Source organism: Pongo abelii, chromosome 11 (genome assembly GCF_028885655.2).
Source record: "Pongo abelii isolate AG06213 chromosome 11, NHGRI_mPonAbe1-v2.0_pri, whole genome shotgun sequence".
Classification (NCBI taxonomy): domain Eukaryota; kingdom Metazoa; phylum Chordata; class Mammalia; order Primates; family Hominidae; genus Pongo; species Pongo abelii.
The window spans coordinates 119,523,424-119,535,484 of NC_071996.2; the positions used below are offsets into that span (position 1 = coordinate 119,523,424).

General features: G+C 38.9%; 1 protein-coding gene across 2 annotated transcripts in view; it reads left to right on the forward strand.

Moving 5' to 3' along the window:
- XRCC5 (X-ray repair cross complementing 5) overlaps nucleotides 1-12,061 on the forward strand; it is a 96,558-nt gene that overhangs the window by 15,401 nt on the left and 69,096 nt on the right. For both annotated transcript variants that reach the window (XM_054548689.1, NM_001132890.2), the window contains 4 exon segments: nucleotides 1,395-1,509; nucleotides 2,981-3,119; nucleotides 6,341-6,453; nucleotides 7,798-7,860. In XM_054548689.1, the coding sequence (XP_054404664.1) occupies nucleotides 1,395-1,509; nucleotides 2,981-3,119; nucleotides 6,341-6,453; nucleotides 7,798-7,860 (430 nt within the window).

A 12,061-nucleotide genomic window follows, 5' to 3' on the forward strand; every position in this document is an offset into this window, starting at 1 on the left:
TAATGTTGTATGAGACAGGTTAGACATGGTTCAGACCCATTCATTGCTCAGCAAGTCCAAAGCCATTGTGCACCATAGGCTTTGGAAGCTGGGTGTCAGGTAAGATATCTGCTATTCGTTGTAAATTATTTCGAAAATGGGAGTCTCGTGAGACCCGTCTGTCCATAACTCTGTGGATAATGTAAAATAATTCTCTTTACCACTTTGTAGATCTGTTTTTTATCTGTACCAAGGAGTTCAGCCAGAAAGTCTGGACTGTATGCTTTGAGTGTATTTTGTCATTAATTCCTTTGCTGCTTATTTTAGTGAATACCACAAATTCCATCTGTCTCCTATCATCTTCCCTGTTGTGTTTGATTATAGGCCAGATGAAAATATGATTGATCTTCACTTTTGTTTAAGTGAAGCAGCACTCCACAACACTGCACCTCTCCCCAGCTTTTCCCACCAGTAAGAAACCTAGAGTTAACCTGCTTTACCTTAAGACTAAATATGAACTAAATTCCTTTATTCCTTGGATAGTCTTTAACTCTCACTATTATATACATATAAAAACGTGTGTCTTTAATATTCAGAATTGGAATTAATGAATTATAGATTTGTAAACAGTGATGATAGTTATAGGATGGTGCCCTCCCTTTGATATTCTAGAGCAGAGGTTCTTTTTTTTTTTTTCCGTTTTTCTTTTTTTTTTTTGAGACAGAGTTTCATTCTTGTCCAGGCTGGAGTGCAATGGCGCAATCTCAGCTCACCGCAGTCTCCGCCTCCCAGGTTCAAGGGATTCTCTTACCTCAGCCTCCCTAGTAGCTGGGATTACAGCCATGCGCCACCACACGTGGCTAATTTTGTATTTTTACTAGAGACAGGGTTTCTCCATGTTGGTCAGGCTGATCTGGAGCTCCCCACCTCAGGTGATCCGCCTGCCTTGGCCTCCCAAAGTGCTAGGATTACAGGTGTAAGTCACTATGCCGGGCCTAGACAGAAGTTCTTATCCTCAGGTCCATGGTTTTCAGGGAGCTGGTGGTGAATCCTTTATATTGTGTGGAGACTCATTCATGAATGTACTTTTATCACATCCTCAAAGATGTTCTTGGTCCTGAAAAAACGTTAAGAACATCTGGCAGAGTTGAAAGAAAATATTGAATAAGAGGGAAATAGAGCTGTTCATTTTCACCTGTTAGTAAAGTAATTCAGCTCCTCTTCCCTTCTAAGCCAACTCACTCTTGCCCTGGCTGTCTCCCAACTTGTGGTTGTTGTTTCCCGGCCATCTCCTGCTGTTTTTCTCTTTATAGTTAACATTAGCTCACTTTTCATTGTAGAAAATCAAATGCATCATCCAGCACAAGTTAACATTTAAAAATTGTTGCTTTCATTTTATATTTTTCTTTATTAAGTGAGAGTCTGAGAAAACTGTGCGTCTTCAAGAAAATTGAGAGGCATTCCATTCACTGGCCCTGCCGACTGACCATTGGCTCCAATTTGTCTATAAGGATTGCAGCCTATAAATCGGTAAGTGGCAGGTACACGTTTTTAACGGAAATGTTACCAGGCAGATAAATATGTGTATATAAGGAACAGACAATTCATGTGTGTGTTACTCGGAACCATAATTACTGCTTTTCTAGTTCTCCCTGCTCATTTAATCTCGTTGTGTTTAGCTTTTTATGTAAAAGGCAGGCTAGGAGAGGAAGTTTAAAGAATTGTCTATAATAGAGTTTGATTTCCTCCTCTTTTACTTTCTCTCCATTGGTAATTGATTGTTAATCATAAGTTCTAGGCCTCTCTCTTTTTTTTAAAAGAAAGAAAATGAAATGCATTAAGCTGTGTTATTGTAGTATCATAGCAGAAATGTAGATAATGCACCAAAGTTAAGTTCAGTTTTGGAGCTCAGTCACACCTAATTCAATTATGAATGATCTGATAGTAACAACATCTGTGAAATGTAAAAAAATGTTTTGTTACTGTAAAATTGCATTTTATAATATGTGTACATTTATATACAATAGCACACTTTAAAAAATGAGTTGCTTTTGGTGATTATTTGATGAAATTCTAGTTTGAGTAGGAATCTGATTCATGCCTTCATGTGAGCCTCCTTGCCTTTTTCCTTTAAGTGTTCAAAATAAATAGGAACATTTTATTCAGTTTTTTTCTTTGTATATTAAAGAACTTAATTCCAAAATACATGATATATCCGTGAGAACCTTGGGGTAGTTCTTTATTTATTTCAGCTTCCATCAAAGCCTAGAATAGTGTCCCTAGGAATGTGAATACAGTCTCCTCCCTTTCTTATTTTGGCCCCCTTTTCAAATTTCTTTGTTGATTTCTGACACAGATATATTACTTCTTTTTTTTTTCTATTGGAAACTATGATAAAATGTATAGTCCTCTTTTTATTAGACAGTCTGGCTGGGTGCAGTGGCTCATGCCTGTAATTCCAGCACTTTCAGAGGCTGAGGTGGGCAGATCACTTTAGGCGAGGAGTTCAAAACCAGCCTGGCCAACATGGCGAAACCCTGTCTCTACTAAAAATACAACAATAGCCAGGCATAGTGATGTGCGTCTGTAGTCCCAGCTACTTGGGTGACTGAGGCATGAGTATCGCTTGATCCCGGGAGGCGGAGGTTGCAGTGAGCCAAGATCGCACCACTGCACTCCAACCTGAGCGATAGAGCAAGATTCTGTCTCAAAAAATAAAAATAAATAAAAATATTAGACAGTCTGAGGTTTTGTATAGAAAATGTGAATGTAAATATTTGTGGATTACTTTTGGGAGAAAATGAAATGTAGAGAAAGTTATCCAGTATATTTTGTTATAAAATAAACTAAAATTTTCATAATAGGCATGAGCAAACAAAATAATGTAGCTAGAGTAATTGTTCTGGATTTTTGTCTGTGTCAGAGAGTGTATTAGGTTTTCATCTTCTGTCAATTGGAATCCTAACTTTCTTTGTTTTCCTTTTGTGTTTTGGAATGTAAGATTCTACAGGAGAGAGTTAAAAAGACTTGGACAGTTGTGGATGCAAAAACCCTAAAAAAAGAAGATATACAAAAAGAAACAGTTTATTGCTTAAATGATGATGATGAAACTGAAGTTTTAAAAGAGGATATTATTCAAGGTATGTCAGTAAGAGTTTTCACTGTTGCCTAAAAGACATTTTCTTCAACATGATACGATGCAGGCTGCAGTTTGTATTATTATTTGTTTAAAGTTATTTCTTTGAGTTATAGAGATATAACAGTTTGAAAGGATAATGAGACCCTAGGTCCTTTAGCTCATTTGTTGGGTCTTAGGCAGGTTGGTTCTCAGGAGTACACTTGGGTGTCCATCTCTGTGAGTTTTAAATGTCTTAAGTGATGGTACTCAATACTTGGCTTTATTTTAAAGTTTGAAACTCACTAGCTAGGAGAATGTTTAATATGGTTGAACTAAGGTTTTTTTGTTTATTTTATTTTTGGCTTTCATGGTGATTATTCTTCTACGTGCCAACTTCAGGTTTTATGTCCTACCAGATATGCTTCCTTAATTTAGGGGCTGAAAATTATTTGTATTTATTATATTGCTTCATATTAAATAGGACTTTTTAAAAGTTGTACTCCTATATTATACCCATTTGGATTGAATAGTGTGTCTAGATGGCATCTTTATCCAGAGTACTTAGAAACTAGCTGAGGATATCTGTATGTTCAAGACCTAAAATTATTAAGATACCAAATGATGGTTAAGATAGAAACCAGAGTCCTTAGGTAAATGTTTTGCCAGGCTATTCGCTACGCAGTATAGTTTTGATTTGCAAGTCTTGAAAAGAATTCTTTTCCTCTGTGACACTGTATTTCATCTTACAGTGTATATTTGTGTGTGTTGGAGGAGGGGGTTGTTTAAAGGTGGTGGTGGTTATGATTCCTTCCTTTCTCCTGATGGATTATGTGTAGAATATAATTAATACCCTACAATTTCTACTAATTCTTGAATTCAATTCTGTAGCATAGAACATGAATTTTGGAATCAAACCTGGATTAGAATCATGGTTCCATCATTGGTTAATCATTTGATCCTGGTATAATAACTGGCTCATAGTAGGAAGAATAGCATGATTAAAGGCACAAGACCAGGAAAGTAGGGGGACTTCTCAGAGATATTAAGTAGTCCACTTGGGTTGGTGTATTGAGCATGTGCAGGTTAGTACTTGAGGGTAGCGTCTAATGGACAGCCTGCATTTTCTCTTTTAATCATCAACGACCGTCTTATAAAGCAGGCACTGTTTGTTATTTCCATTTTATAGATAAGGGAACTGAGGCTGAAAGACACTCATTCACATATTCAAAGCCACACAGTTCTCAACTAGCAGGACTTGGATCTAGGCCTGTACTGCTTCAGAGTCTGTGCCTGCATTCTATTCTGAATTTGGACTGAGTAATGAAGGGCTTTGGATAATAGGCTAAGAGTTTATGCATCACCTTGAAAACAACGTGGAGCCACTTACAGTTTTGAGGAACAGAATGTCATTGGGGTTATGTTTTAGGAAGATTAATATGACAACTGGTTGTAGGATGGATTGGAAGGAGGAGGATCTAGTGATGAGGATGGATGCCAGTTCTTTTGGTTGTCAGCAAAGAAGGCATCCCTGGTTATCTTAGGCAAAAAGGAAATTTATTGCTGGGGCAATGGAGAGGGAAGAGTTAAAAACTGCTTGGGTTCAAAGAGCGTAGAAGTGCATCTTTTCTCCTGTACCTTTTTGCCATTACTAGCTTACTTCCTTTGCCTATCCTCCAGTTTCCAGCCCCTAATCAGCTAGAGGTTTTTGTTTTTTGTTTTTTGTTTTTTCTTGAACTAAGGGACCAGTATACACATGTGAGCAAAGGAATCTGGTTAAATGTTGTAGTCTATTGTAAGTATACAATGTACCAAAGTTGGAGTTATATGCCCTTCAAGTAGATGAACCAGAAAACATAAAACAGTTTTAGTTAGAATGTTCGTTACAAGTTACACGATTCACACGATTCAAGTAAGATGATGACTGATGACAGAGATAAGATAAACATTTGGTTTCAAGGTACCAGTCTTAATCATGTGCCATACATTTCCCTGTTAATTTTTGTTGGAAAATTTGGTTTTGTCACTAGTTTTTTAAAAAAGACATACATGGAAATAAAAATGCGTTTCTATTTTGAGACGGAGTCTTGCTCTTTCACCCAGACTGGCGATCTCAGCTCACTGCAACCTCCACCTCCCGGGTTCAAGCGATTCTCCTGCCTCAGCCTCCTGAGTAGCTGGGACTACAGGCGTGTGCCACCATGTCTGGCTAATTTTTTTTGTATTTTAGTAGAGACAGAGTTTCACTGTGTTAGCCAGGATGGTCTCAATCTCCTGACCTTGTGATCCACCTGTGTCAGCCTCCCAAAGTGCTAGGATTACAGGTGTGAGCCACCATGCCCGGCCTAAAAGTGTGTTTCTTTTTAATAAAATAGATGTCATCAGCAGACTAACAGGAACAAATAAACACTAGATCACACAATCTCTCCCTGGATATGAAAGTTTTATTGTGTCTTGGGGTAAAGATGTGCTTTTCCTTTGCATTTATCCAAGGCCAGAATCCTTGGATTTTGATGCTCCTCCTTCCCACAAAACATAGAAGATACTGTGTATTGAAAGGGCATGATTTTTCATAGAATACAGGCTACGGAACAGGCCTGGACTTTTTTTTTTTTTTTTTTTAAGAAGACAAGGGCCATATTTATATAAATATCCTATGTAATTAAAAAGAAAAATAAATACAGTTAAATCCCAGAAATAAAAGAAATTTAAATATAGAAAAATATACAACTTATCAATTGAATGTTTCCAAACAGAAGAGTTTTAGCTTCTGTCAGGCATTGCATATCTCCAGCATGCATTTTTGAGAACATTTTGTTCTGAAAATTTCCTGTTGGCATTTTTCTCTGTGGGTCTCTACGTTTCCGAATAATGTGTTCTTATGTTTACAAATCATGCTGTACTTTAGTCAACCATGGTTTATCTTTGGAGGATAACTAGTACGTTAACATTTGCCAGATGTTTTCTTTTAGGCTGGGTAATCATTAAGGTAACTAGATTGCAAAATATGCTACTTTAAAAAATGTAATTAGATTTTAATCGTCTGTATGTTGTATATGTGGTTTGTGTATCTGCTGCTGCTTTTTCACCATTGATCACAAGGGGCAGTAATCTGATTCCAGGGAATAGAAGATGGAGGCTTGCTCTGGCGTGTGCGTGTATTGTTAATGTATGCATAGAACTAATTTCAGCTTGTAGAAAATGAGGCCCCGTATGCTTAACAGATGCTCTTCTCTTTTTCTCCAGGGTTCCGCTATGGAAGTGATATAGTTCCTTTCTCTAAAGTGGATGAGGAACAAATGAAATATAAATCGGAGGGGAAGTGCTTCTCTGTTTTGGGATTTTGTAAATCTTCTCAGGTACAATTGTGAACAAACTAAATGAGCTTTTTCCTAGCTGTTATTTGAAATGGCATGCTTTTGATTGGTAATTTTATTTATAAGGTATATTTATTTCACTTTTAATTTTTCTAAAACCTAGTCTGGGGGTTAATGTTGCCGTGGTATGTATTTTATACATTAGGAAACTGAGGTTCAGAGCCGTTAAGTAAATCTATATGAGCATAGCAAACTAAAAATACAGGATGGTTTTTGAATAGGGAATGGAAGTGGAGATGAGGGGTATTTGAATTATGTGGGCCTAACCCTCATCCCTTTGAGGTTCAGTCTTCTTGAGCTGGTATTATGGTGAAAGTGCTCATAATGTCTCAACTCTAGAGGTGGGAGGGCATAAAAATGCATGAGAAACATTGCCCAGTACAGCACATGGCATGTTCTTAAAAATAAACCTCAGGCTCCAGGTTTCATAGATCAGACAAAGTTGATCTTGGTAGATAAGTGCAGGTGGTTATGATTTTCAGAACTCTTCAGTACTCATTTTCTAATCTGGTATTAGTAGAGCTGTCTTGACCCCTCTTGATACTGTGCTAGATAAGTTAATTGAATTTAAGGGGGTGGGGGGAGAGACACGCAGTACTTATTTTTTATTTAATTTCTCTTTCTTTCAACCCTTCCCCTCTAATTCTTCACTCAGGCCTCTACTGTTCATCAGTGCCTCAGTGTTACTCTTAGGAGGAAATGCAAACCACTTAGCTTTGTTCTTAGGAGACTTCATCATCTGATCTTTGTTAATCTCTGTAATCTAATTTTTCAGCTTTCCTCTCACACAGTGGCACTGTACTACTCCAAGAGCAGTTCCCCAAATGTACCATGCATTTACAGCACTCCAGACTTCTATTGATACTGTTTTCTCTGCCTGGAACGCTTGTGCCCAGACTTTTCTCTTAGTTAGTTCCTATTTGTCCTTTTAAGTCTCGACTTAGGTGTCACCATTTGCAGAAACCTTCTCTGATCCCTCATGACCAGGCTTGGTGCCCTCCTTATGTTCTCTTAAAGCACCATGTAACCCTGGACCATAATACTACACTGCAGTTAATTTCATAGTTATCTATTAAAGCTCCTCAAGGGCAAGATTATATTCTGTTCACTGTTGTGTTTATAGTACTCAGATAATCTTGGACGCATGCTAGGTGCTCAGATATTTGTTGTGTTGTATTAAATTAAACTTCAGGTAATAAGGTGTTTTTAGTATCTGAATGTTTTTCAGTAAGAGGATTTTGAATGGAATTTCTTAGCAATGTGTGTCATTATGGTTATACATGTTACTTATTTTGCATCAAAAGCAATTCTTTTCCTCTCTTGTAGGTTCAGAGAAGATTCTTCATGGGAAATCAAGTTCTAAAGGTCTTCGCAGCAAGAGATGATGAGGTGAGTTGGCAACAGGTCTTTGAGGTAGTGCTCCAGAATTGAATTGTAAGTCTATGAAAGCAAGTTGTTTGGGGCTTTTATAGTTTAAAATGACATGAATTCTTGCAATAGGAGTGGGGAAATCCCCTGATCTTTAACTGAAAATGGAGATGTGGTAAATGAATTTGTGTTAGCATGAGCACAAGACCAGAGGACATGGAGACCAAGGAAGTATTAAAAACATTTTGAACTACTGCATTTGGGAATGGGAATTTCACAGTCAAATGTTAAGGAGGGTTGGGGTCAGGTTGACATTTTGTGTTGTCATAAGCATCCTGGATGTGCACTTCAGTGACTCACTAGACTGCTTTTGTCATTGAGGAAATGTGTCTTTTCTCTATTCCTGTCTCGGTACTCTTCCTGCCTCCCCAAGATACTCTGTTTTCAGGCTGGTTTTTCTCTAGCTAACAGCCTATGACTGCTGCATTCTATACTCACATCTGCCCTTTCTGTAAATATTTTCTGTTGTCCAAGTTAGAACTAACTTTGTTGGAGATACTGATTTTAACTGGAAGATTGCAATCTACTATCTGTTTAAGGCAGCTTAAGCAGGTTTCTAAGTTCCTGAAGTATTTGTATTTGCAATTAATAAACTGGATGTAGAAGGCTTGTTTGGGGTGGGGGTAGGGTGGTGGTATTAACTAGTATAGTTCTCTTTTTCTCCTCACTTCTGGAAGGTAGCTGGTTGCTGATATAGTGGATGGGTATGTCATTATTATCTCAGAACAGTTAAGGGAAGAAAATGTTTGGCTTCTACCCTGTTCTGAGTGAATTATTAGAGCGCAATATTAGCATACATGAATCTTCAGATTTGAGAATCCTAGTTCATGGATTTCTCTTGAATCAAATCCTGTTGAGAATCATGGAAGTCTAGTATATACTGTCAAACCACAACTTAGCTGACATTTTATTTTGTTTTGTTTTTTTAAGAGACAAGATCTCATATGTTTCTCAGGCTGGCCTTGAACCCCTGGGCTCAAGCCAGTCTCCTACCTCTGTTTCCCAGATAGCTGGGACTATAGGTGTGCACCACCATTCCTTGCTTCTGCTGAAGTTTTAAATTCCACTTACTGTCTCTTTGTGCAAAGAACATTCTGATGATTTCATGAGACTTGTTGGGTACGCAGTGAGGATTCACAAAGTTGTGTTGAGACACATGTGTTGGGTAATGATGTAGGCTTGCTAGCTAAGGGCAGCCTTGTGGATTGTGTAATTCAAATCTGGCCTTATACAACACTAATTTCTGTATATCATAGGATCACTTTGAGATAAGAAAAAAGAAAATTTATCTCCTAATGGCAAAGGGATACTCTCTAGTGTCAGTTTTTGAGGTAGTCAAAAAATGATAATACCTAATTGGAGCTTCTGAGATAAGCAAGGGAGTAAGGAAACGATGTCATATGAGGACTTCCAGTAAAACAAAACAAAAAGATGCCTGGAGAAGACTTGTGTAGGTAGGCAGGGGTGTAGGAGGGATGACAGACATAATAGCACTCTTCATGCATTTGGAGAATTATCTTGCAGAATATAAATTAAACTCTGCTTCATATCAGAGGGGTGAACTGGAAACAGCAGGTGGTGCTTTTTGTTCAAGATGAAGAATTATTTTGTCAACAAGGATTACTGTCCCCACTGGATTGTTTTCTTGTAAGACAATCAGATCCCCATTTCTGTAAGTTTACAAGAAAAGTCTTTATCACCACCAGTCAGATGTACATGTGGATTGTTAAACTAGGTGAATACTGTTGTTTTTTAGCTCAAATATTCTCATTCTTTGGATAATTCCCTCTTTAAAAAGTTTTCTCTGGTCATTAGCATATAATTTTTTGTATTGAGAATCTATACTTTCATGTGCGATTTGCACTGTGTGTAGAAAACAGGGAGGGAAAAGAAAGGAAGGAAATGGAACTTTAGTTGAATCTACACAGCTGTAGTACTCTCTTACCATGTAGCAGTCATTCACAGCCCCATCCTTCCTTCTTGGGTTTTTTTTTTTTTTTGAGACAGTTTGGCTTTTTGTAGCCCAGGCTGGAGTACAGTGGTATGTTCTTGGCTCACTGCAGCCTCTGCCTCCCAGGTTCAAGTGATTCTCCTGTCTCAGCCTCCCGAGTAGCTGGGATTACAGACGCCTGCCACAACGCCCAGCTAATTTTTGTATTTTTTGTAGAGATGGGGGTTTCACCATGTTGGCCAGGCTGGTCTTGAACTCCTGACCTCAGGTGATCCGCCTCCCAAAGTGTTGGGATTACAGTCGGAGCCATGATGCCCAGCCCCTTCCTTCTTTTAAACATCCTAATTGGTCCTGTCAAAGACATATAAAAAACTTCAAACAAATCGGAAGTAATCTCTTCCTCAGATTCTCATTGTGTTTATCTAGCTCTTTCTTATGGGACTTCACTATTAGAACATACATGTTTCATATTTGCTACATATCTCATTTCTGCTAGTAAAGAATGTATTAGGTAAGTGAGGTCAAGGACTTGTCTTTGTTTTTTCACAGGGCTCAAGACAGTGCCTGGCAAAGAATAGGCACTGAGTAAAATAGCCTTTGAATTGAACTGAAAAAGTAATGATTCTGTTATGAAATCTGTACAGGATTCTAATGGCCAGGTCTTGGGGTCATAGGTTTTTTGTTTGTTTGTTTGTTTTGTTTTTACAACAGCATGGCTGAGAGGTCATAGGTTTTTAACTTTGATAAGGTTAACCGTGATAGTGAGAGAAGTACATAGTATTTGGGGAGTTCTGCAGAGAGAGAGAGAGAGAGAGAGAGCTGACTAAGGTAAATCTGGAATGGAGAGGGTATCAATTTACTAAGCCTAGAGAAAAGATTAGAAGCTGGAGAGCCAGAGATTAGTAAAGGGGCATTCTAGCTAGGAGGTAATGGTATGAGCAAAGGCCAAGTATGAGACCTGCCCCCAATCAGTGATCAGCTCCGTGAGGCCAGAATAGAGGAACCACTGGAAGGGAGTGACGTGATGAGCTCCAGGAACAGAGATGGCTGTCAGGGAAGAGATGGATTTGAGAGACCGTGTAGAGGTAGAATTGGTAGTTTCGTGAACACTTAAAAGGTGAGGGATGAGGCCCAGCACTTTGAGAGGCCAAGGAGGTGGATCACTTGAGGTCAGGAGTTCGAGAGCAGTCTGGGCAACATGGCAAAACCCCATCTCTACTAAAAATACAAAAAGTTAGCTGGGCATGGTGGCACGTGCCTATAATTCCAGCTACTCGGGAGGCTGAGGCACAAAAATTGCTTGAACGGGGGACACAGAAGCTGCAATGGGCCGAGATTGTGCCGCTGCACTCCAGCCTGAGGGACAGAGTGAGACTCTGTCTCAAAAAAAAAAAAAAAAAAGTGAAGGATGAGAATGGTGCGGTGGCATTATCAAAGACTGGGGTTTCCAGTTTGGTTGATTAGGCAATGATGTTAATGGAAATAGGGAATCCAGGATGAGAATGAGGGGGAAAGATAGTAAGTTTAGGTTTTAGTCTTGTCGTGGTGAATGTGAATAGTTCATACTGAACAGTTTGAGATAACTGAGGATGCCATATCAGATATCCACCAGCTAGCAGGCAGTCTAAGTCTAGATCTTAGGAGAGTTTTAAAAATGAATGTGCAGGCCTGGCGTGGTGGCTCACGCCTGTAATCCCAGCACTTTGGGAGGCCGAGGCGGACAGATCACCTGAGGTTGGGAGTTCGAGACCAGCCTGACCAACGTGGAGAAACCACGTCTCTACTAAAAATACAAAATTAGCTGGGCGTGGTGGCACATAGTTGTAATCCCAGCTACTTGGGAGGCTGAGGCAGGAAGATCGCTTGAACCTGGGAGGCGGAGGTTGCGGTGAGCTGAGATCACGCCATTGCACTCCAGCCTGGGCAGCAAGAGCGAAACTCTGTCTCAAAAAAAAAAAAAAAAAAGAAAAGAAATAAATAAATGAATGTACAGATTTTTGATTCATCAACTCATGGGACTGGATGAAATAATCCCCAAGTAGAATTTTAGAGTGAGAGGAGGAGGGAAAGGTCTAAAGTAGAATTTACAAATTGGTGGAGAAAAGAGAATAATCAGGGGAGAATGTTGTCTCTGAAGCCGTGAAGGAGAAAGTATATAGAGACAGTGGAATGGTGAGATGCTACTGTCAAAAAAATCGGGAACCAAGGAGT